At 42.0% G+C, this 24,972-nt stretch overlaps 2 protein-coding genes across 5 annotated transcripts in view; both read left to right on the top strand.

Moving 5' to 3' along the window:
* The first annotated feature begins 1,078 nt into the window (after nt 1-1,078).
* On the top strand, nt 1,079-11,617 carry ChT (choline transporter). Of its 3 annotated transcripts, XM_065360653.1 has the most exons (11): nt 1,082-1,836; nt 3,828-3,993; nt 4,431-4,538; nt 5,411-5,566; nt 5,966-6,114; nt 6,284-6,433; nt 6,896-7,025; nt 7,142-7,359; nt 7,837-7,940; nt 8,567-8,833; nt 8,906-11,617. In XM_065360653.1, the coding sequence occupies exons 2-11, from the start codon at nt 3,828-3,830 to the stop codon at nt 9,315-9,317; spliced, it is 1,860 nt and encodes a 619-aa protein (XP_065216725.1). In that variant the 5' UTR covers nt 1,082-1,836; the 3' UTR covers nt 9,318-11,617. The 3 variants fall into 3 exon arrangements, with proteins under 3 accessions (XP_065216727.1, XP_065216726.1, XP_065216725.1); XM_065360654.1 differs by lacking the exon at nt 4,431-4,538 and having other exon boundaries at nt 1,080-1,836; XM_065360655.1 differs by lacking the exons at nt 4,431-4,538; nt 5,411-5,566 and having other exon boundaries at nt 1,079-1,836.
* Nucleotides 11,618-13,532: 1,915 nt separating this feature from the next.
* LOC135842958 (vesicular acetylcholine transporter-like) overlaps nt 13,533-24,972 on the top strand; it is a 30,444-nt gene continuing 19,004 nt past the window's right edge. Inside the window, exon 1 of one of the 2 annotated variants that reach the window (XM_065360651.1) lies at nt 13,533-14,342. Coding sequence is in view for 1 of the 2 variants with exons in the window: in XM_065360650.1 (XP_065216722.1) it covers nt 14,282-14,342 (61 nt within the window). In the remaining variant the exon portion in view is untranslated. The remainder of the gene's footprint in view (nt 14,343-24,972) is intronic. The other variant, XM_065360650.1, reaches the window with a different exon arrangement.

Raw genomic sequence — 24,972 nt, 5'->3', positions numbered from 1 at the left:
ACGCTTTCATGGAGTAGGTAATTGCAAATAGCAGCTCGACTGCTCGACTGCTTTACTGGTAGAATGGCCGGCTTATGCGATCGAATAGGTATGGGTATGGGTATGGGTATGGGTAGTGGGTTTGGTTGGGTACCCGGTACCCTATCTGTACTCGTATTTATGCGAGTAAATGGCGACAACGTGAATTATTGTCAAGCAAGATGAAAAAATTGATACCATTAAGTTTTTTTTTTCATTTATATACTTTTTTTCAGCATTTATTTACATCGGCATCATCCCTTAACTTAATGGGCAGCTAAGGTCTACCGTAATCGCCTAATCGGGAAAAGTACCGAATACTGATTGATTTACGATGCGGATGCGAGTAGGAGTACCATTCGAACCAAGTTGCTGCGAGTGCCGAGTAGAGGAACAGGAACTGAGCTACGATGTGTATGTGCTATGTACATTGTAGGTACTGTATAAGTGTATACTGTATACACGTCGATAGCCTCTGCATATATGTATGTACTATGTACTACGTAGTACGTACTAATCTCTGGCTCTTATATGTATGTAGGTAGAGGTACTTAAGTAGATGTGCAGACGTAGCGCAGCGGTCAGCGCGATGATGAGACTATAGTGTGACTTGTAAGCGGTTAGAAATAACTTTCGGCTACGAAAATTACAGCTACGTATTTAAAAGTTGACGCGTAAACAATCGAAATACTCGCAGGTATGTGCCTGAAAAAGAAATGCTAAGCTCGCCGTCCCCTCTGCCACTCTGCCCAGATGTTGAGCAACCCCGATGCTTAGGCAATAAGATGCATACGAATACGATAAATATGTACTCTTCAGGAATGGTGGCTGCACGTAAAGACTTACAGCCTACAGGCACAGGCACAGGCACAGGCAGACCAACCAACCTAAGTTTGGACGCATGTGCGGCTGCGGCTGCGGCTGCGGCTGCGGCTGCCGTCGTCGCGTTGAAAATAAGAGAAGAGCGATAGGGGAAATGGCTGGCTAAATGCTACCATCTCTCCGTATACGTCTCCGTCTCCGTCACCGTCTCGGTCTCGGTCTTGGTCTCGGTCGGCGTGACGTCGAGTCGCCAACTTTCATTCAAATTTTATCCAGTTGCGTGCGATAAGTGGTCTCCGACAGCCAGCGCTGAAAGCTGAAAGCTGAAAGCTGAAAACCTACGTCGTCCTGAGCTTAGTTCGCGCGACTATAAAATTCACGTCGCACCGCCGCGCCGCGCCGCGCCGCGCCAACTCTTCTCTCGCTCACCAATCAAAATCTCGTACTCGTACTCGTACCAAAAAGTATACCTAAACCTACCTACCTACTCGTACGTACGTTTATGCATCCTGCGTATATTCGCACATTCTCATGTACGTACTTGGTCGACAAACATAGGTCGGGTCGCCGCAATGATTCAAACAGTGCGTAAATAAAGGTGACGCGGCGCGACGTGTGGTTTTTTCTTTCGCACGTATTTTCGTTTTATTTGCTACTCGTATTTACCCAGTACCCACGTACCCTAAACAAGCTAGAAAGCCTGCAGGCCAGCGAGCCAAACAAACAGCAAACGAACAACTTGTGGTAACGAGAAGGCTGGAAAAAAGAGGAGAAAATCGCGTATACGAGTAATTCCACGTGCATCGCAGACATGCCAATGGTGGACGCTACTCGCATCAACGCTGACGGATTCACGATGATGGCTTCGCTAACGCTAAAAGCCCAGCTCGAAATTGCTCCAGCGTGAAATAGGTACGCGAGCATAATATCGCCGTCGTCGCTCGTCATCGCAACCGCCACCGCCACCGTCGGCTTTTTCGCACCCCAAATACCAAGGTACGATCTGATTTCTGATTTCCGATTTGCGATTTCTTTCAAAGTGCTTGCTGTTAGTTTTCATTGTCATTGTTGTTGTTGTTGTTGTTGTTGTTGTTGCACTCGTATTGTGATTTGCCATTTGTGTTGCGCAATGCGCATTGCAAGGTGGCAGGTGGCATTAGACCTATTACGCTGCCAACTGCCAAGTACCATACCCACTACCCAGCGTCCACTTGCACACGACGCGACGCGACGCGGACGCGATCGGCACGTAGACGAACGCCAAGGTACAGTACAAGTACCATAGGTATAGCCTATCGCTTATTTACGTGGGCATACGGCAATGTCCAACGATCAGCATTCGAGCTTACGGCTTTTATACGAGTATGTAGGTATGTCTATTGTCTATGTAGGCCTACTTGGTACCAACTACCAACTGCAACTATGGTACTCGTATAATGCCTAATGGAATAGCGTACGAGTACAAACAACGTGAGAAGAGCAACAGCGAATATTGAACAGTATACACTATACAGTACACAGCGCCAAGTATTACATACTTGTGTACGACTACATAGACAGTACTTGGCGTAGGTACGTCTACGTAGAGTCGTAGACGTAAGGGTCACTTATCGATTTTCAGTCTCGCGTAACGCGTACCTACACATATACGTAGTGAAACTGAAAAGGCGGTAGCAAGATATAGGTAGAGGTACCTACGTATACGTACTTATTTTCATTCTTTGCTGTTAAAAACCGTCTCTAGCGGTAGCAGTGCGGTTTTTAATTTTTTTTTTCTCGTTTTCGTACAGACAAGCGAGATCAACGCACCGAACGCACGTAAGTCTGTCGATATCGGCGAAAAAATATAGAAAAATGGTAGGTATACGTACCCGACACCCGTATTACCCGTAGAAACGATCAAATTCGAGCGATAATTTCGCGCAATGGCGATGCAGGAGTTGCCACAGGTGTGGAGTCACGTGCCACGTGCTGGTCGGTTGAGGTCGGGGGCGGGGGCGGGGGGCGGGGGCGGGGGCGGGGGCGGTCCTGCGCGTTCACTTCGGCGCGGTGGGCATGAACCACGAACCAGTTGACCAGAGCCGGCCATTTCACCATTCGTATTTTCAATAAAAAAAACTTTGTTCGGGGTTCTCGATCGATATTTTTGCGCACCCGGCACCCGGCACCCTGTACATTACTACACAGACACACAGCTAGGTAGTAGGTATTACTTATACCTACACCTACACCTACACCGTAAACGCTATTAGCCATCGCCATCGCCATCACTTAAACTACACCAACTGATTATTGCGCTCTGGATGCTGGGCAGTGAGCATTTTCAAATCAATCCTCCGTTACCTATACAATTAAGCCTCTCTCTAACATGCCAATTGCCAACTGAAGCACGAAGCATCCCTCCTCTTTTGCCTTTTTAAAAGTCGTCTTTTAAACAGCCAAACAGGTATCTAAATACCTACCTACCTACCTACCAACCAATTATTTACAGCATTTGATCAACATACGAGTATTCGTAGTCTCGGTCATTGATAGGTAAACTGCACATACAAATAAGTAGGTACATATAAGCTAGGTACTTATACTATCGATTAATTATGTACGATAGGTACATACGTAGTACAAGTAGGTATACATACAGGGTGTCCAGAAATATCGAGCACCCCGAAGAAAGTTTTTCATTAGAAATATACGCGTAGGTTGGCAACGTGAAATAGATGCATATTAGATATGATTGGTGGAATGTTATCTCTCCAGTCCAACAACCAATCATGCGCTATCATTATTACTCGCATCATTCACTGTGACCGTGACCAACCAAAATATTTTAGTAGAAAACTTTTTTAGGGGTGCTCGATATTTCTGGGCTCCCTGTATGTCTATGTACGAGTACATACGAGTAGGTAGATTTTTATGCCATTGTGCCAATATTGTGACGCGACATTTTTGATTTTATCGGACGCGATGTCGAATTGTTTTGTGTGCAGATGCTGAACATTGCCGGAATCGTCTCGATTGTATTGTTCTATCTGTTGATCTTGGTGGTGGGAATATGGGCTGGCAGAAAAAAAGAAGAAGGAAATGATTCCGAAGAGGAGGTAATGTTAGCGGGCAGAAACATCGGTTTATTTGTCGGAATATTCACCATGACTGGTAGGTAACTAAACTACTCGTACGATAGATTACGTAATAAGTAGGTAGTAGGTAGTAGGTAATAACTATAGGGATAGAACTATAGATATAGGTTCCTACACAGGTACATTATAGCAGTTGGTGTAAGCGTAATCGTTATCGTTATACAAAGTGAGAGCGCATACGAGAAGGAACCGTACGACCAAAAAAAAAAAAAAAAAAGGTCCTCTGAAATTGTTGTAGGAACTCTTTAAAGGGTTCCCTTTTTTTTTTTTTTTTTTTTTGGTCATTTGGACCCTTTTCGTATGCGCCCTCGCATACATATGTACTAGTATCATTACCTATAAGTACAAATATTAGTAGGTATACCGTATGGCGTACACCGTGTACCTTTCTACTCGTATTTGCTCGCGACAAAACTGCTGGTAAACTGAAACTCGAACTGGATTGTTTTCTAGCCACATGGGTCGGAGGTGGATATATTAACGGTACTGCCGAAGCCATTTACACGTCTGGTTTGGTTTGGTGTCAAGCGCCATTCGGATACGCGTTGAGTTTAGTTTTTGGTGAGTGCAGTGCAGTGCAGTGCAGTGCAGTTTCTTCGTTTCTTTTGGAAAAATTAAAACAGCCGAAATTGCGCGAATTTACCAAATTTCGCATCACGCTTTGTGCGATTCATACGCATACGCATGCGCAATACGCGTATTTGTATACGAGTATCGTGATCGAATCGTCGATAATACCTGCGGGCTGTAGGTATATAGTATATACTTACTTACGACGAGTAACACCGAACACGATACGAGTATCTATGTACTAATCTACGTACTCGTAGATGTACTCGTACGAGTGTAACTTACAAGGGAGGTGCCCCAGGTGACATTCGCCGATTTCAACGATTCTCGCATCATTGAATAGAGGACATCGAACATAGCCAACCCCCAAATTTTCAGCTACTGAAGTTGATATTTCAGCACTCCGGGATGGTTTTTCGATTTTCACATTGCAATTTTGAAAAGATGGAAAAATTGCATCGGAATGCTGAAATATCAACTTGAGCAGCTGAAAATTTCACCGTGGGCTAGTCTTACCTATCATATGCGTTGAAATGCCCAAAGAATAATATGGGAGATTTCGGTATGCGACCTGCGACGACTATTTTTGGCCAATTTTTCAAAATTGCCCCGGAAGGCTGAAATACGAGTATCAACTCGAGCAGCTGAAAATTTTGTGGTAGACTATGTTCGATGTGCTCTATCCAAAATGGTGCAAGAATCATTGAAATCGGTGCATGTCACCTGGGACACCTAGCTCGATCCCTTGTTAGTACACAGTACACAGTACACAGTACACAGACACACTTACCTAGTAATACCTACCATGTTTTTTTCTGATACTTACTTACACCCGCACCGTCACCGTCACCGTACATTTGCAGGAGGAATATTCTTCGCGAATCCGATGCGAGTTCAAGGTTACGTGACTATGCTAGATCCGTTGCAAGATTCATTTGGCGAAAGAATGGGAGGACTGTTGTTTTTACCAGCCCTTTGTGGAGAGGTATTCTGGGCTGCGGGAATCCTAGCAGCTTTAGGTATGTACGATGTACGATGTACGAGTAGCCAGTAGGTGGCACTTAGGCACCTATTATTCATACCTACGTAGTTCATATACTCGTATAATACGAGTAGGTACACTACATGTAGAGTGTAGATGTACTCGTACCGCGTACGTAGTAAAATACGGTACATTTTGAAGGCATGGCATTTCAAAAAGAAAAGGCATTGCGCATTAGGAAAAAGAGTGGCACGAGACCGTTTCTTCCCTATCGCCATCGCCATCGCCATCGCCATTAGGTACCTAGGCTTAAAATTGAAGGAATGGTCGCGGCGGCGACTTTTTCGTACTTGATATTTGATAGTTCATAGTTCATACTTGGGTTATTCGTTTTGATTTTGATTTCGTATTATTGTACTCGTATATTTGTACGCAGGAGCAACGTTGAGCGTGATTATCGATATGGATCAAAATACCAGCGTCATCTTGAGCGCTTGTGTGGCAGTATTTTACACGCTGTTCGGAGGCTTATACAGCGTTGCTTATACCGACGTTATTCAGTTGTTTTGTATTTTCATCGGTTTGGTAAGTAGGTACCTACCTCTATGTCTATAGTCTATCGTCTATGCCTACACCGGCTGGCGACTAGTAGTTGACGGTTGTGCAGCTGGTTGACTGCAATGGTTGACGGTTGACGAGACTGACATGACACCGACACTGACACTGACGAGTTTTCTGGTTTTCTGCTCCACAGTGGCTTTGCGTGCCATTTGCTTGGGCCAACGAAAAAGTGAAACCGTTATTGGATCAGGATGTCGATTGGATCGGCCAAGTACCGAAAGACGATTTATGGTCGTATATCGATTACGGTCTTCTTTTGATATTCGGTGGCATACCTTGGCAGGTAGGTACCTGCTCGTAATTGGTAAACAGTGTACGAGTAAGCAGAAACACTTTAAAGCACTGCTCGTCGCTACCTATACTGAAAATACATACCTACAGGGTGGCCAGAAAATACATCGAGTACCCCTAAAAAAGTTTTCTACTAAAATACTTTGGTTGGTCACAGGTCACAGTGAATGATACGAGTTAGCGCATGATTGGTTGTTGGCCGGCCGGGAGAGATAACATGCATTCCACCAATCATACTCGTATACCATAGGTACGCATCTATTTAACCGTTCGGCGTTCACGTTGCCATTGCCAACCTACATGTGTGTTTTTAATGAAAAACTTTCTAGCTTAGGGGTACCTACTCGATATTTCTGGGCACCCTGTACAGTGTACATAGACCATAGACATACTCATTATACATCATTACTTTTACGATAAATTGCTATTTGCTGCTGGTCGCTCGTACTCGTAGGTGTACTTTCAAAGAGTGCTTTCAAGCAAGTCGGCGGTGCAAGCGCAACTTCTATCCTATGTGGCGGCGTTCGGCTGTATGATAATGGCTATACCACCAGTGCTGATCGGAGCTATCGCCAAAGCTACGCGTAAGATTTCAACACAATACCTTACCGATTACCGATCTCATATATGTACATTCGTACATTGTACGTAGTACGTTACAGTATACGAGTGGCATATATTTGTATGTTGGTGTGCTTAGCGTGGAACGAGACGGATTACAAAGGCCCGTACCCTTTGACTCCTGTGGAAACCAGTATGGTACTGCCTATGGTTTTGCAATACCTCACGCCGGATTGGGTATCATTTTTCGGCCTGGGCGCTGTTTCAGCGGCTGTCATGTCGTCGGCAGACTCGAGCGTGCTTTCGGCCAGTTCTATGTTCGCCAGAAATATTTACAAATTGATGCTGCGGCAGCAGGTGAGTGGCTCGCACTCGCACTCGCACTCGCACTCGGTGTAGTTACGTAATCTGCTCGTAGGTCGAGCGGTCGAGGGTCGATGTACCTCCTCGTAGCGTATTTTCAATTTTCATACGCTTAAATTAGGTAGGTACTTGCAGTTGATTGAGCACTCGGCCGCGCCGCAAGGCGCAAGGCAACGTGCTTATTCAACATACCTACGATATACGACTACGTACACGTAGGTATCAGCTAACCAAATTACTCGTACCTATTCGACGCGAAAATTGTTTCGGCGATGCCGGATACGGGATACCTATATGTCCCTATACTCGTATTTTCGAGTACCTTGTATAATCTATGTATATTGTATAGCCTACCGTACCTTTACGTACCTCGTATTACGAGTAGTCGAGCACCTACCTATATGCGTAATTATGCATCTGCATCTGCATCTGCATAATGTGATTAATACCGACGGTGGTGTCGTCCAACAGGCTTCAGAGATGGAAATCATATGGGTAATGAGAGTAGCGATTTTTGTCGTCGGTGTTTTATCCACGCTTATGGCTTTAACCATTCCGTCTATCTATGGGCTGTGGTGAGTTTTACTCGTAGTACTATATACCTGACACCTGTACCTATACTAGTATACTTACTCATAATTGATGTACTTGTGGCACCATTTTATATATGTACTTTACACACGTTCAGGCACCAAAATTTACGTTGTGGCACCACCAAATGGTGCCACAACGTATTTTAATTAAAATCGTGTGGAATGTCATCAGGGCACTGCCAGGGGTCGTTAGGCAAATTTTTGTAATGGTGCCACAACGACATTTAAAAGTCCCTTTTAATATACTGGTAAAATTATATAGTCAGCAGACGTTGTGGCACCATTTTCAGGTCTCATTGGTTTTCGATGTACTCATTTGTAAAAATTCGTTGTAAAATGTTTCGATTAGATGGCGCTGTTGCTTATACCCTTAATCATCACTCTATACTCATATATGTAATATAGAGGCACCAGTTGGTTTTTATTAATGAATAAACCGTTGCCAGAAAAACGCTCGCGTAAATGACTAAGTTTCTTTCACTTGCTACCTGGTGCCACAACGACGTTCAACTAAATGGTGCCATAACGTTACAAAAGTAGGTATTGATATACATTTATGTAGGTACCTATGTATTAATTGTATTATGTGTTGTTGCTGCTGTACTCAGGTCTATGTGCTCTGATCTAGTGTACGTGATATTATTTCCGCAATTACTGATGGTAGTTCATTTTAAAAAGTATTGTAACACATACGGTTCGTTAAGCGCGTACATCATAGCCTTATCGGTACGCATATCCGGAGGCGAAGCCATGTTAGGTTTGCCCGCCTTCATTCATTTCCCAGGATGGGACGGTGAAAAGCAACACTTTCCATTCAGGACGACCGCCATGTTACTGTCGTTGTTTACACTGGTATTCGTGTCCTGGTTATCCAAGTGAGTTTATAGTACTCGTACCTACACCCGAATACTTGGTGAATAGTGAATTGACGTATTTGCGTATCGCAGGTGGCTATTCGAAACTGGTCGGTTGAGCGCGCAGCACGACTACTTTCATTGCGTCGTCAACATACCGGAAGACGTGGTAAAGGTGGGCGACGAAGACGACGAGCATCATCAGCAGAGAACTGCGTTAAAGGCTTCGTCGTCGTCGTCGTCGTCGATGGCTGCGACGGTGCCAACGTACGGCGGCACCTCCAACAGCAGCGCCAGCGCCAGCGCCACTTTGGTCGGCGATGACGAGCGCAACGGCCGAGTCAATCCGGCCTTGGAAGTCAACGACGACGAAATCGATCTGACCGAAATGAAAAGACGCAAAGCCAAGAGAATCGCCACCGCCGCCGCCGCCACCGCCAACACTCAGCAGAATGTTCGTCCCCCCTCCAACACGTTCGCGACTCAAGGTCAAACCTCGTTATAAACAATTTCCTACCTTTCTGTTTTGTTGCTTTTCAGTTTTCACCCCTACCTAATACCTAGTTACCTACCTATCTACTCTACCTGTATCTATTTATACTTACCTAGTACCTATAGTTTTTATTCGGTTACCTATTTAGGTTATGTGTGTTATTTACTACTTACGTTAGTTGTTTACAAAAAAATTGAAAATTGAAAAAAAAAACACGAAAAAGAAAGTTACCCCGACGCGACGAGGCCTGGGTGGGGGTGGGAGTGGGAGTGGGAGTGTGAGTGAGAGATACTTACGATCGAATATTTCGACTGGCGGAAAATTTTCGCTTCGCGCCTCGCGGTCGAGTAAGATTGTACGTACCTACACTGCACAGTGTACAGTGTACAGTGTACAGTGTACATGTACAGCTACTTGTACATATGTAGGTACTTCGATACGTATATACCTAATATGTACCTATATTAAAATCTTTGCGCGTGGGCGAAATTTCATTTGTGGAATTTTCGAAAATTCAATAGGTACCTAATTTAATTTTAGACGAGCGCGCGCGTTTCGGGTTATTCTCTCGGTTACCGCTATAACTTTGCAAAACTTGTTCTTCTCACTTTTTAAAACGTGGGTACCTACACGTCAACTTGGAATTTTCCGCCGATTGAGATACTCGCCCGCCTACTCGGTACTCGGTACTCGGTACTCGTATTTTGTGAAAATATCAAGTTGGTAGATTTCCTATTTCAACCGCTTAGATCCTTGTTAGAAGAACACGTGCTTCTGCTTATACGTACTCGAGATGTACCAATTTGGCGTGGTGTGGCGTGTGGCGTGTGTAGCGAGCCGGGAGGCTGCTCCGTGCTCACTGCTCACGTGTCGACTTGCGAGTAGTTTTTTCTCGATCACGGCCACTGAATAATATGTATAGTGAATATGGTATAACCGACGACCGTAGATACGTACGAGTACTAATACATACCTGCCTACCATATGTACTATTGTACTCGTATGTGGTATGTACATCTACATATACGAGTAGTTACGCTAGCCGCTCGTTGTTTCTTAGTCGGCAATTCTTCCAATTAGTTAGCTACTTACCTACATATTTCTTATATAAGGATTTATAATGTAGGCCTAGGTATACTCAATGCGAGCAGATCTTCCCGCAATCAATCGGCACTTGGGCAGTTCTTTCCGTAGGTACTTGCTTACCTACTACCTACTACCTACTTAGCTAACCTTAAGTAGGTACATATATTCTTTCGGCGCTCACCTCGCGCTCACGCACATCGAATTGACCGACCTACCTACCTACCTACCTACCTATACCTACTCGTAGTCTCGTACAGATGAGATGCGACCGAATTCGTAGATCCATCGCAGTTTTAGGGTACCTACTCGTATACCTACCTAGTACCTACGTTTCGAAATAGGCTTGGTACGGCGCGGTGCAGCACTCTCAAAAACGTGGCTGCCAACGAGTTGAGATGTAGCGAATTAGAATTACCTAATTTTACTCGTACGAGTACGTAGTACGTACGAGTAAGAGTACCTAGAGTACCTATGTACTTATATGAACACAAATTAGGTACCTATGCTTTAGAATGCTTCAAATGAGGGGCGAGCAGGGTGGCAGAGGAGGAAGGGGAGGGGGAGGAAACGTTTTGATATGCGGTTTGTGAGCACGAAGGATTTTGTAAACATTTTTGCGGCAAAAACTGATGCGCAACAATCACCAACCATCTCCGAGCTTCGTACAATTCCCCCCCCCCCGTTTTCTTTTTTTTTGTTCGTTTGTACGTAAAATACGAGCCATGAGTTACGAATGGATGGGTTTGGCTAACTATTTATAGTAAATGCTTAAAAATGACTTTTCGCATCGGGTCGCGGTCGATGAGAAATAAATTTAATTTACAAATATAAGCGCGCATTTTACGAGTATTACGTACATATTACTCGTAAATAGGTACCTAGGTACTCAACTATCGCATCATCGTACCGCATTCAAAGTCCGACTTGTAATTTTCAGCTTTTTACCAATTACCTTATATGTACCTATATAGACGATTTGAACAATTTCCAATCTAAAACTGACTGTATACTACTCAAAGTAGTAAATTTTACCTCAGTTGTTATTCGATTGTTTATTTGTGTTTTTCTGTTTTTTGGTTTTTTGTTCGTACGTTTGTTTGTTTGTTTTCATTTTGTTTTGTTTTTTTTGTTTCTCTGTTTTTTTTTTAAAGATATAATCTGAAACTATTAACTTTGATTTTTTGTAGATACTTGACGAAAAAATTGAATAAATAATTGTTGACGAATCTTTGTAAATTTGGTTAATTTGGTTAACTATTGCGTATTGCGGCTGGCATTCGATGGCTACTGTCGCCTCGCCTGTCGGGCACTACGATGTCAAATCGCTGGAAATAACTACATACCTACGTCAATAATAATTGGGAAAAGAAGACGGGCTTTCTCGCTGAAAATGTCAAATAAGTACCGTATACTACTCGTACGAGTATATAGGTACTGGTACTCGTAAGTCTGAAAATTAGGTTCTAAATGTGCGCGTTATGTAACGGCCCGTCTGCTAAAAAAAATTGAGAAATTATAGATTCGAAGCGTGTGGAAATTTTTAGACGGGGGATTCGGTTGAAAAAGTGTCAACCACGGGTACGTTACCCCGGTCGATTACCATAGTTGGGGAAATTTTCTAAACTAATTGTAAGCGCTCGAGTAGCCCTTTAATTCTACTTACCTATGTACTCTGCGATCAGCTTTTTGAAAGAATTTTTAAGCGTGTAGCGTGTAGCGTGTAACCTTTAACGGCTTCAACTCGACAACAGACGAATAGTTGTTGCCAAAAATGAGATTTTAAAAAAGTTGGCATCTCCAACTTAGGAATGGCGCGGGCGGGTTCTGCGCCAGGAGCCGTTTCTTTCGGTCCGCAAAAATACTCGTAAGAATGATCGGACGCGACGGCGACGACAGGTAGGTCTAATAGTCCAATGTGACGACGCAACGTTCGTGATAACGATAATACGAGTAAGTAGGTACGCGACATTTGTACGAGTGACTTGATTGGCATTTGGCAGTACTGTCCACAGTTGATGAAAAATGGTCTGAAAAACTTTCATCCGCAACTTTTACAGTACAATCGAACTTGTCTAGAAAATCTGTTCATTATCAACGATAGGTAAGTACCTACCTAACTACGAGTATTAATCATCATCGCCATCGCGTCGCGTCGACTCGAAATCCACAGCTGAATTTACCAGTATGATAAATACGAGTAAAACCGAAAAAGTTGGTAAGCCGAGTAAGTCTATAGGTACTCCTACGTACGATGCCATCTACCTCCGCGGTCCGTCGCCTACGACTACTGTTATATTGTGCTGAACAAGAACAACTCTCGAAGAACGTGATAACAGCTGATGAAAATTTGTCGGTTGGTTTTTAAACCACGGCTAAATGGGTAAGTAAAGCTGCGGATAAATTTTCGCCGGAATGTTTGCGATGAATATGAAAATTGCGTTCAATAGGTACCTACCTACCATTTTCTTGCACGATTGTAAATCACATCGATGGCGCTTTTAAAGTGCGAATGAATTGGACCAAGCGAACGTTACCTACGCACGCCTACACTTGGTCGTGTCGATAGAAATATCGAGTACCTGTACCCCCCCCCCCCTCAACCAAATCTTCTGCTAAATGTTTCGGTTGGTCGTGTTCACATCGAATGATACTCGTGGGTACGCGAGTAATAATGATAGCGCACGACTGATTTTTGGACTGATTGTGAGGTGAGGTGACGACAGTCCACCAATCATACGCGCGTTTGCGTTTATTTGAAAAAAGAAAAAAGAAACTTTCTTTCGGTAGATAACTAGATACTGGTACGAGTATAGATGGCCACGGAGAACGGAATCTGTCGAGTAGATTTAGAGAAGCGAATGCGAATGCGAAATTGATAGGTGCATAGACATACATACGAGTAGCTGGCGTTGTGGCGTGCGTGGGTTAGACGTTGACATTACGCTCACGGGTTGTGAAATTTGGTACGAGTACGACTACTTGGAAGACGGAGTTGGCGACTCGCGTACTCGCGTACTCGCGCGTATTGCCCCTACGAATATCTCTCGCGTGTCGGCAAACGGAACGCCCAACAAGAACGCGGAATTTTCCGAATGGGCAGACGTTAATTTCTGCAAAATACACGGCGCCTGCGTTCGGCAAGCTTTTCTGCCGTTAACAGTCTGCCTGTACGGGTACATCCGAGTTTCGCCTTCGTCCGTCACCACCGTTGTCGTTGTCGTCGTCGTGATCGTGATCGTGGCCGCCGTCCTTTGTCGTCGTTTGTCGTTTGACGTGTGTTATAGTTACCATGAAAATGACAACTGCGACGTGACGCGAAAATACCTCTATGCAAAAACACGCGTAGCTACCTACTTAAAAAAAATAAGAAAAACAAAAATTCCGACGAAACAAAGAAGAGAAAAGAAAAGAAAAGAAAAGAGAAAAAAAGGAAATCAGCTGAGCATAACAGAGGTACCCATATATACCCACCTACCGACCGACTAACTAAACAGCCAACCAAACAGGCAAGCAAGCGACCGACCGACACTTTTTCATCGTGTTCGTCGTGTTTCACGCGTTCTTCGAGAGCTTTTGTTGCTGCGAATTCGTATACGAAAACGTATACGTACACGTACGAGTACTTGTTCAGGTACATACGCGTCAGATAATACTCGACAAAGCTGGAAACTGAAGCGGGTAATCTGCAGCCGGAGCCGGACACGGACACGATCGCGTGCAAAATTCGAGATGCGTTCGCCAAAGGCACGTGCTACTTGAATTCGGTGGTCAGCTCGTTATCAACGGCACCGTCGTCGCCGCCGCCGCCGCCGGCCACATCCACCACATCCAGCTCATGCACCAGCGAGCCTGCTGCCGCTGCCACTGCCGCCGCCGCCGCCGATGATAGTATGCCAACCGGATCGCAACACATTTCAGAAAAATTACGACGTACATTTCGCAATTCGACAGGTAAACACCTTTACCTATACCACTAGGTTAGCTAATTCGCCAAGTATGGTAAAACCAAAACCAAAACCAAAACCAAAACCCAAACTAATAGCCAAGTCTGGCCTCGTCGCGTCATTTATTATCGTAGGTACTTAGACTTACTTACCATATCTTAGTGTTTTCGTCGGTGAAATGGCCGACCCAACCGGACCGTTGCGTTGCGTTGCGTTGCGTTGCGGCTGCACGGTCGACGGTCGACGGTCGACGGTCGACGGTCGTCAGTAGCAAAAATCACGACATTCGGCGCTTTTCGCTTTTTACGGGTAGTTTTTTGCCCGTTGAATATAACAACTCGCTGATTTGAGGTCGTCGCGATCGTGTGTGCGTGTTAAAAAATTTGCTAAACGCGTTGCTCGCCATCTCCATCTTTTAAACCCAACTACATACTCGTATTTGTACGTGAACGCTGAACGAGTACGAGTCGCGATGTCGCGAATTCGCAAATGCAAAATACATAGATTAAATACGCGGAAGTTTATTCGTTCTGGCTACTGGCAGTGGCTAGGGCTCCGGGCTAGCTGTTAGGTTTGAAAATTACGACCTCACAGCCAGCACCGTATACGCGTAAACTCTGATGACATTCGACGACCTTCAGGCTTCAAACAATTTGCATTGTACATATTTATATATATACGACTACGAGTATTTACATCTACAACTACATATAGGTATGGGGTATGGCGTATGGCGTATGGCGTATGGTATCTGGTATAAGAGTATGATACCTACTGCGGACAACGCATAAGGTATACTTTCGCCGAGACGCCATGTAGATGAGGTACACAAATACGATATGTACTTAGGTACTCGTATTTTTGGGTACCTAGGAGCATAAAGCTTCTCGAAAAAGTAGTTGCGAGCCAACTCTTGGGTTCAAAAGTAGGTATATCGCCTTCTTACTTACCTACCAACCAACCTCTGTCATCAGTTTCTCAGGCTGGTTGCGAAGTGCATAACTTGCGTGCTGCGCCGCGCTCGAATCATCGACGAATGTATACCTATTGTATGTAGGTACGAAAAGTTGAAAGAACGATATGGCATGTATGGCATATATGGCGCATATGGCGCTGGCGTTTCGTGTTTAATCCTCGTGATCCGTGCTCGTGGCACCTCTACCATACCTCTACGATTCGTAATAAATAGTTTGTTGATCTACAGTAGATCGTAGTGGATACGAGTACCTAGCTAACTACGTACACGTACACGTACACGACGTATAGGCAGCCAAAAATTTGCGTAGTTGCGTTACCAGCTGACACGTGATGGACGAGTGCGCGAGAAAACAAAGTACCTACCTACAAATGAATCGGTAAGAACAGAAAGGGGCCAAGTCCATTTTCGCACTTTTCAGCAATAACAAAAAACTGATTTATTTGAAAATCAAAAAATTTTGGTAAACATGCTCGAGGTCGTTGAAAGAGGACCCCGAGACACAATTTTTAGCACTGCTTAGAAAAAAAAAAATATTCACGTGCGCCGGCGCTGGTGCTGCCTAAACAAATAGGACTTAGACCCTTTCTGCACCCAAACGCCAAAATTTCTCTTGAAATTGCTCGGGCACGAATGGGGTTTACTTAGACTCTGCTATCTCGTTTAAATTGACCAAAAACCCCTCGAGGTGTAAAACTTTTTGCCAAAGTTGTTAATTTTTTCATCATTTTGCAGTTCAGAGATTAACTTAAATTTCAAAAAATGGTCTTCTCAAAAATGTTAGTTATTTTTCGAGGAATTTAAAAAATTTTACAAAAAAGTCGTAAATGCGGATCCGCCCTTTTTCTGCGCCCAAATACCACTTTCCCGGCAGTTTTGCGGAAATCTGACATCACCAGTCGATCCGCCGTATTCCAAAACCCCCATATACTGTATCTGTGAAAAATTTTTTTTCCGAAATTGTGACTTGGTCCCTTTCTGTTCTCACCGATTCAAATAGAGGAGAAGGTACAAATATGGACCCCCTCTAGCTTTTTGGCTTTAAAGGGTAGAAAAAATTATCAATTTTTTTTTTTCAAATATACCATTCGAAAGGCCAAAGAATCTAGTATATTGTGTAAAAAAAAATTTCTTTTTGAAAACTCGCGGAGAAATTTGAAATTTAGAAAAGTGACATAAAGTGGTACAAATATGGAACCCCCCCTCAAAAAATGAATAAAAATTTCGGAAATTTGCACAAAAATTTATTTAAAGATGTTTTTTGATGCTTCGGACCTGTCTTCTTTTCTCTGTAATCTAAAAACCATCGAATCAACATTAGATGAAAAAAAATTTAGGGGTTCGTATTTATACCCAAGCAAAAAATTGGCTAAGTTTGTGAAAATTGAAAAAATCATGGTCCCATTATGAACACTTTGGACTTGTCTTCTTTGTTAATAACACTTTTCTCGACATTCTAAAAAATATTGAATCAGAATTTGGTAAAAAAATTTAGGGGTCCGTATTTATACCCGTGCAAAAAAATCCGCTCAGCTTATGAAAAATGAAAAAAATTATGAAAATCAGTTGAAGTAAAGACAAATACGAAAGTAGGTATATTTTGAAAGTACTCGTTGTAAGCTACTTACTTCGCTAATAATTTTTTTCCAAACTTTATTTGAATTTGATGAATTACCGGATGAAAAACTTGTAAAATTTTCCATTGGCAAGAAAATAATGCGCAAAAAAACGAATGCTGATGAGAGACACCCAAGTATGCGTGGATCCGAAATAAGTACCTACTTGGATCATCGATACTACACTACTAGTATAATTTTTAGTACTCAGCATGACTGTAGCGCTGGTAGTTGTACACTAAACCAATGGGAATCCATAATTGTACCTTTATCCTCTATACTTGGATTCGCATTTCGCACGTCAAATTTTACAAAATCGACATGCACCATTGAGGAAAATTCATTTTAAACTATACCTAGTACCTACTTATATGTATAAGCTATGTACTCGTATATCGGCGAGTTGCAATCGGACAGCTCTAGCTCCAACACAAAAACAAAAGGCGAGGCGAACCCGAACCCATAAAAAATCATTAGATAGTCCGTCTGCGTATAACCTCGTCACTACATCACTCATAACTGCACTCGCAGTTTACAAACATTATGTAGGTACCTACTTGTGCACCTATAGTAATGTACGAGTATGTACATATGTACTTACGTTAGGCACGATTCTACATATACCTATTTGTACTTGGAAAATCCCGCGACTAATAAACACATCGGGTATACGTAGGCGTAGTACGTACGTATGTGTGTGTATGTAGATGTACTTGACAAAAAAAATATCACGCGATGATACCTAATTCGATTTCGCACCCTTCGGGTAACTACGTACAACGAGTTGGAAGCGTTTAAACGCAACCAATCCCGAGAGACTACCTATTTATTCTTTCCACGAGCCATCTCTCAGCTTTTACGAGTAGGTAAATGTAAAAAACCTATCGAGAGTGAGGGAATTCGAACAATGGAAAAGCGATCGCGAAGATCTGGTACCGACCACTGAACTCTATACTCTTACACTGGAACGCTTACGCTGCATATGGTCCAATGTTAAACTACCCGGTCGAGCAAGTTAGAAAGAGATAGCTATATGAATAGAAGTTGTTATCCTTGTCTAGCGCGTTGCGTATTCATTTCATTCATACAGTAGCGTGATTTTTTTTGTTTTTTTTTTTAAATTTTTGCAACTTTTTGCTGATTTTTTTTATTTTATACAATTATTAATATTTCAAGATGAAATTGAGACATCGGCGATCCTAGGAATTCAGAAAATTGCTTTTAAAAAATGAATTATTTACAAAAGTGAACAAGGTATTTCAAGTTGAAATTATGTTTCGTAACAGAACTTTAAGACTTTTTTATAATGACTCTAACTTTTCACGTTTTTTTTTCACGGTAAAAATTGATTTCATATATTACAACGGAGACATTTATAGACATTTATGTAATGGTAAAAAAAATTTCAAAGTGCTTATGCAGCTGTGTAGGGAAGGTACTTGGACAAGTGACTAAAAAAGGAAAACAGGTACACGATTGAAAATTTTTGAAGAATAAAAATAAAATATATCCGTATTATCCGTTATCTTATCACAGATAGATAAATGAAGGAGTTGAAAAATCTGAGTTCATTTTTTCCCCTCAAAACTTGATTTAAATTACTAAATTAGGTTCAACCTCAACCTATTTGATAAATGAATTGGAAAATGAACAACTTCTGGAGTTCTGGATTTAAAATTTTCGATTTCATTCAATTTTAAAAATGTATTTGTGCATTCTTTGTCTTGTGCAGCTCTTGAATGAGTTTGAGTTTGAGGCTTCATTGAGTGATAAATTCTTCAAAAATTTTCAATCATGTACCTGTTTTCCTTTTTTAGTCACTTTTTCATGTATCTAGCCTACACAACTGACAACACAGCTGCATAATAGGTAATTTCGTTTATTTATTATAATGTAGTACATAAATATATATAGAATATTGCTGGAAAATTTAAATTATTCAATATTCACTTAAATATTTTTCTAATTTGAATTAAGTATTTCAATTTCCAGATCATGAGTTTTTAAATTTTATTGAATAAGTACTGCTACAAATTATAATATTTCAACTTGAAGTATCTGGTACACTTTTGTAAATAATTCATTTTTTAAAAGCAATTTTCTCAATTCCTACGATCGCCGATGTCTTAAAAGTGATCTTGAACATCAATACTCGTATAAAATAAAAAAATTCTACAAAAAATTGCAAAAATTAAAACAAAAAACAAAAAAAAAATCACGCTACTGTACGGATGAAATGAATACGCAATACTTACCAACGCGCTAGACAAGGACAAGAACGTCTTAACATATATCTATCTCTTTCTAACGCGCTCGATCGGGTCACGTGGTATCGTAAGCGTTCCAGTGTAAGAGTATAGAGTTCAGTGGTACCGACAGCGAAGGAGCATCCTATGCGCGTAAATAGATACGTAGACGTACCTCGTACGTGAAGACATTTCGATTTTCTAGCCCTGTCTTTTTCATTTTTTCTGCATCGTTACTCGTAAGCGAGAAGTACTCGCCATTTGTTTGTTACGTACATTTACTCGTAGGTACATACATACTACATAGGCCTATACATATCTATTATATCGATCAGAGATCCGCGGAGGCATTGAAAAAACTTTTTCACAAGAATTACGAAATGACCGCGGGTAGTTATTTTTTTTTTTTTTTTGGTGGGAGGAGGGGGAAATTTTTCTTTGGGGGAAAACTTGCGCGAAAATTCTGTTTAGTAAACGATTCATTTTCGACCAGTATTTTTGAAAGAAAAACATACACACGTGCTTTAGGGCAGGGAGGGGACGTGAAAAATGTTCGGGAAGCCCTGAGTTTTTGTTCCGAGCCGGCATTGGTCCTCGGCGGTACTTGGTAGATAAAGGCTGTGATGAGAAATTTCGCGTGGAAAGGTAGACGGGTTCTGCGCCAGGAGTCGAAGATAATATACGTTTGATTCCTGGCGCAGAATCCGCCTACCAGTTCACGCCAAAATTTCTCATTACAGCCTTTAGTTATTCGTAAACCGGCGACTGAATATCAATTTCTAATCACGATCGGAGCAATTTCGCACTTCGCGACGATTTACGCGTGCTTTTTCGGCCAAGTATCGGCTTATTTTTGGGTAACTATACCTAGTAGTTCATCTTATACGTATAGAAAAATTGCGGATAACGGGGTAAAAAAAACTATAAAAATCATCGAAATGTGGCGGGCTAATTTTTAACAAGTTTTACCGAAATTTCGTCAATTTTCGATAGTTTTAACTGATTTTACCCCATGTTTTTTGAAAATGTTTTTCACGCCACACAGTGACTCGGATTGCGAAAAAAGGCGCGCATGGCGTTTTACAGCAAAATTATGACTATATCAAAAGTTCAAAGTAGTGATTTCGTAGTAATTTTCAACGAGGAATTCGAATCCGATGTCCTTTTTTTTCGCCAGACCCCTTGGGGGGTGGTACCAAAATCAAATTTTGTAAAAATGAAAAAAAAATCGAGTTATATGTCAAAATGTAGGTTTTTTGGATCGAGGAACACGAATCTGAGGTCCTTTTTTCGCTCAGACCCCATGGGGAGGTGCTACCCAAGTCAAATTTTGTAAAAATGAAAAAAATCGAGTGATATGTCAAAATGTAGGTTTTTTGGGCCGAGGAACACGAATCTGAGGTTCTTTCTTCCCTCAGACCCCTTGAGGGCCCTTGGGGAGGTGCTACCAAAATCAAATTTTGTAAAAATAAAAAAAATCGAGTGATATGTTGAAATATAGGGTTTTTGGGTCGAGAAACACAAATCTGAGGTACTTTTTTTTCTTCAGTCCCCTCGAGGGCCCCTGGGGAGGTGCTACCGAAATCAAATTTTGTAAAAATAGAAAAAAATCGAGTGATAGGTCAAAATGTAGGTTTTTTGGGTCGAGAAACACGAATCTGAAGTCCTTTTTTTCATTCATCCCCTAGGGGAGGAGTTACCGAAATCAAATTTTGAGAAAATCAAAAAAATTTGAGTAGATTATCAAAATTTAGTTCTTTTTGATTGATGGGTTTTATTATTCAGTTTTTCAATCATTCGACCCGATATCGTCGGTTATTTTATATCATAACTCGAAAAATCGGACCTAGTCGGAATGTAACTAACCACGCCCGAATTCTGCATAATTCAACGCACATTTTCACGCAATCGCGGTTTTGAAGGGAGTTGAATGAAAAAACTTATGCCTTAATCACTTACAATTATTTTGCGTTAATTTAGTTAAAATGTAGTCGCGTTTTAGACAAGCTCTCTCAAGAATGGTAGCACCTCTCCAAGGGCCCCTGAGGGGTCTGAGGGAGGAAAGAACCTCAGATTCGTGTTCCTCGGCCCAAAAAACCTACATTTTGACATATCACTCGATTTTTTTCATTTTTACAAAATTTGATTTGGGTAGCACCTCCCCATGGGGTCTGAGCGAAAAATGGACCTCAGATTCGTGTTCCTCGATCCAAAAAACCTACATTTTGACATATCACTCGATTTTTTTTTTCATTTTTACAAAATTTGATTTTGGTACCACCTCCCAAGGGGTCTGGCGAAAAAAAAGGACATCGGATTCGAATTCCTCGTTGAAAATTACTACGAAATCACTACTTTGAACTTTTGATATGGTCATAGTTTTGCTGTAAAACACCATGCGCGCCTTTTTTCGCAATCCGAGTCACTGTGCGCCATTTCTAACGCGTTTTACCGAGGTTTTACGCAATTTCCGCTCGATTCTGGCAAATTTTGACGAAATTTACTCGATGGTAGCCGGTTTAGGCCTAAATTCGACGTGAACTCGCATTTTCGCAACAGTGAAGATATGCGAATTAACAGTTGGGCCAATTGCCCAAGTGCTGGCTAAGAAATGAGAATTTTAGTTGGTCGCCTTTCAAAATTTTACTCTGTCGGAGGTAAGAAATCGCGACGATTTCGAAAACGTTTGCTCGATATCGTATCGCGATAGTAGGAACATTGGTGCGAGTATAGGTACCTACGAGTACCTAACTTAGGTTCCGAAATTCTCCGCAGTCCGCACCAATAATTTGATAAAGACGATAGGTATACATACTCGTAGTAGCCCAGGCAAATTGCAGAAAAAAAATGGGCGAACCCAAACATAATTGCAAACAAAGGTTTTTTTTGGTGAATATTGTCTAGGGTGGTGTGCTGAACAACATACTAAAAGTCCCCACCCCTACCCCACGAGCTAACCCCCCGCAGTGGATCAAAGCCCACCAAAATCAGTTTTTCATCAAGAACTCCTGAAATATCGAATTTTGAGTAAAATGAGCCCAGTGATCATTACATTTCATCTCCTCCCCAATACCTATCAAATGAGCTATCGACCAACTCCCTAGCCTCAAGGGGGTGGCGCTGCTACAACCCCTCAAATTGACGTGATTTCAATAATTTTACATTTTATGATTTGGGACTTGTAACCGGTTCTAATTGATAAAATGAAGTCAAACTCGGGGAATGGGATTCTTTTAGGAGCTAGAGTTGACCTCTGGAGTGGGGAGGGTCAAAGTTGAAAATTACAGAAAGGTCATTTTTTTTGGAGGGACATAATATAATTGTGGCGGCAACTGGCACACGTCTGCCAGTCTGCCAAGCTGCCAAGCGCAGCTGCGCGCGCAGCTCACTGTGACGTAGTGGGAGGCATAGTACCTCTAGCCACAGACGCAGTTCACCTATTATTCAATCTGTATTTATCTCGCGTGCGATTACTATGTATGTTTTTATGTTCCTCTAATAAACGCTTGACACCCGCCTGTCTGTTGACTATTTATTTATTCAAGTCGTAGCTTGATGATTTTCGAGTTGAGGCCCAGACCTCACAATAATAATAATAACAAACCTTTATTAGCGAATTGACAGTGCAAACATTAGTCAATAATAAAACAAATTATTTAACACCATTTTTTTTTTTTTTTTTTTTTGTTACTTAGACTAGAAAGTACATGTCCATTCAACTATTGCCCAAGGGCAAAGGTCTCTCTCAGCCTACTCCACTCACAGCGGTCTTGAGCTACTCTCTCAAACTGTCTATTCCCCAAGAAACTGACAATAGAGTCCCTCCACCTTGCCTTCTGTCTACCTTTTTTTCTTGTTTTGTTGGGGGTCCACAGTGCTATTTCCCCTGTCCATCGACCATCTCTAAGCCTGGACACATGACCTGCCCAATTCCACATTTTTCTTCTTACTTCTTTTACAAAATCTAGATTGTTTATAAAAGATCTTTTGATTTTTGAAAGTTTGATTTTATCCCTAATTTTTATGCCCATCATCGAACGTTCCATTGAATTTTGTGTAACCCTCGATTTATTTTCTATGGTTTTTGATATTGTCCAAGTTTGGGCCCCATATGTTATGGTGGGGAGAATGCAGCTATTGAAAATTAGGCTTTTGTGTTTCAAACTAAAAGGGCCTTTCAATATAGATTTTAACGACCAAAATTTCCTCCAACCTAAGGATATTCTCCTGCTAACTTCCTTCCCAGTTTTATTGTCAAGAGACAGGAGCTGGAGGGACATAACATGACCCCAAATGGAGGAAAAGGGTCCAAAATCATACCATCGGACAGTTCCCTATCTGTGATCAAAATTATCCAAATTTTAGCTTCCTAGGTCATCCCCACCCCATTTAAAGCGGAATTAGGCTAAAAATCCCCTTATTTTGCCCTTATTTTTGGTTTTTTCCATCTTAAAAGGAGTGGGGATGACCTAGGAAACTAAAATTTGGATATGTTGATCACAGATAGGGAACTGTCCGATGGTATGATTTTGGACCCTTTTCATCCATTTGGGGTCAGGGTCATGTTATGCCCCTCCAAAAAAATGACCTTTCTGTGATTTTCAACTTTGACCCTCCCCACTCCAGAGGTAAACTCTAGCTCCCAAATAAATCCCATTTCCCAAGTTTGACTTCGTTTTATCAATTAGAACAGGTTACAAGTCCCAAATCATAAAATGTAAAATCATTGAAATCACATCACTTTGAGGGGTCGTAGCGCCACCTCCCTGAGGCTAGGGAGTTGGTCGATAGCTCATTTGATACGTATTGGGGAGGAGATGAAATGTAATGATCACTGGGCTCATTTTACTAAAAACTCAATATTTCCGGAGTTCTTGATGAAAAACTGATTTTGGGGGGCTTTGATCCACTGTGGGGGGGGGGGGGATTAGCTCGTGGGGTAGGGTGGGGACTTTTAGTATGTTGTTCAGCACACCACCCTAGACAATATTCACCAAAAAAAACCTTTGTTTGCAATTATGTTTGGGTCAAATTGCATATTGACTGGGCTATAGGTACAGTTAGTTAGGTATAGGTACCGTACGTAATACAAGTAGGCTAGACTGTATCAATCTACTCGTCGTAGGTCTAGGTACTTAATGGCTAATACTCGTACTCGTACTCGTACTCGTAAAAGTGTGTAATACCTAATTGAGAATACATACCTAGGTATTTGTTTAGTGTTGTGCTGACTTGTTCGTAGGTAGTGCGGTGTACTAAACGCGCGCGAATTCGCAATTCGACGTGATTTTCCAGCGTTTACTGCGCCAAAGCGAAGCGAAAAAGCAGGCAAAAAAGGGCGTTATACGCGCGCGTATGTACCTACTCGAGTGGAAAAAAATTATCGCTCGCATTCTGCGAAGAATAATGCAAACAACCGACAACCGCGCCGATCAAACGAGCGATGCCCGATGCCGCAAATCATCCGGTAGTTGCGGGTATCCGCAATTTCCATACCTACGAGTAGGTACGAGTACTACTAGTACTAGGTAGTAGGTACCTATATACGCGTACTTTTCACGGTGCTAACGGATACCTACGATAACTAAACCTTAAAAAACGCTGACCCACTTTCGCATCGCAAGCGATAACTATAGCTTTACAATGACCTTCTGTTAGATACGTACGTACATACATACTCGTATACGACTATACGTATATGTAGGTAGGTTCAAATTCGCTATTACTCGTACCTACGAGTAGGTATGTACTTGATCTACAAAAATAGGTAGCGAGTACGTATTAACGTAATACGTATAT

The sequence above is a fragment of the Planococcus citri genome, chromosome 4 (genome assembly GCF_950023065.1).
Source record: "Planococcus citri chromosome 4, ihPlaCitr1.1, whole genome shotgun sequence".
NCBI lineage: Eukaryota > Metazoa > Arthropoda > Insecta > Hemiptera > Pseudococcidae > Planococcus > Planococcus citri.
The sequence above is the reverse complement of the archived record's forward strand: the minus strand, read 5'-3'. Positions and strand labels throughout refer to the sequence as shown.

What these genes read in the sequence shown, in the direction of transcription:
- ChT (XM_065360653.1), top strand. Translation starts at nt 3,828, where the DNA reads ATGCTGAACATTGCCGGAATCGTCTCGATTGTATTGTTCTATCTGTTG. An exon ending in GGGAATCCTAGCAGCTTTAG is followed by an intron (nt 5,567 to 5,965) that starts GTATGTACGATG and finishes ATTTGTACGCAG; the next exon opens with GAGCAACGTTGAGCGTGATT. An exon ending in TCGGTGGCATACCTTGGCAG is followed by an intron (nt 6,434 to 6,895) that starts GTAGGTACCTGC and finishes TCGTACTCGTAG; the next exon opens with GTGTACTTTCAAAGAGTGCT.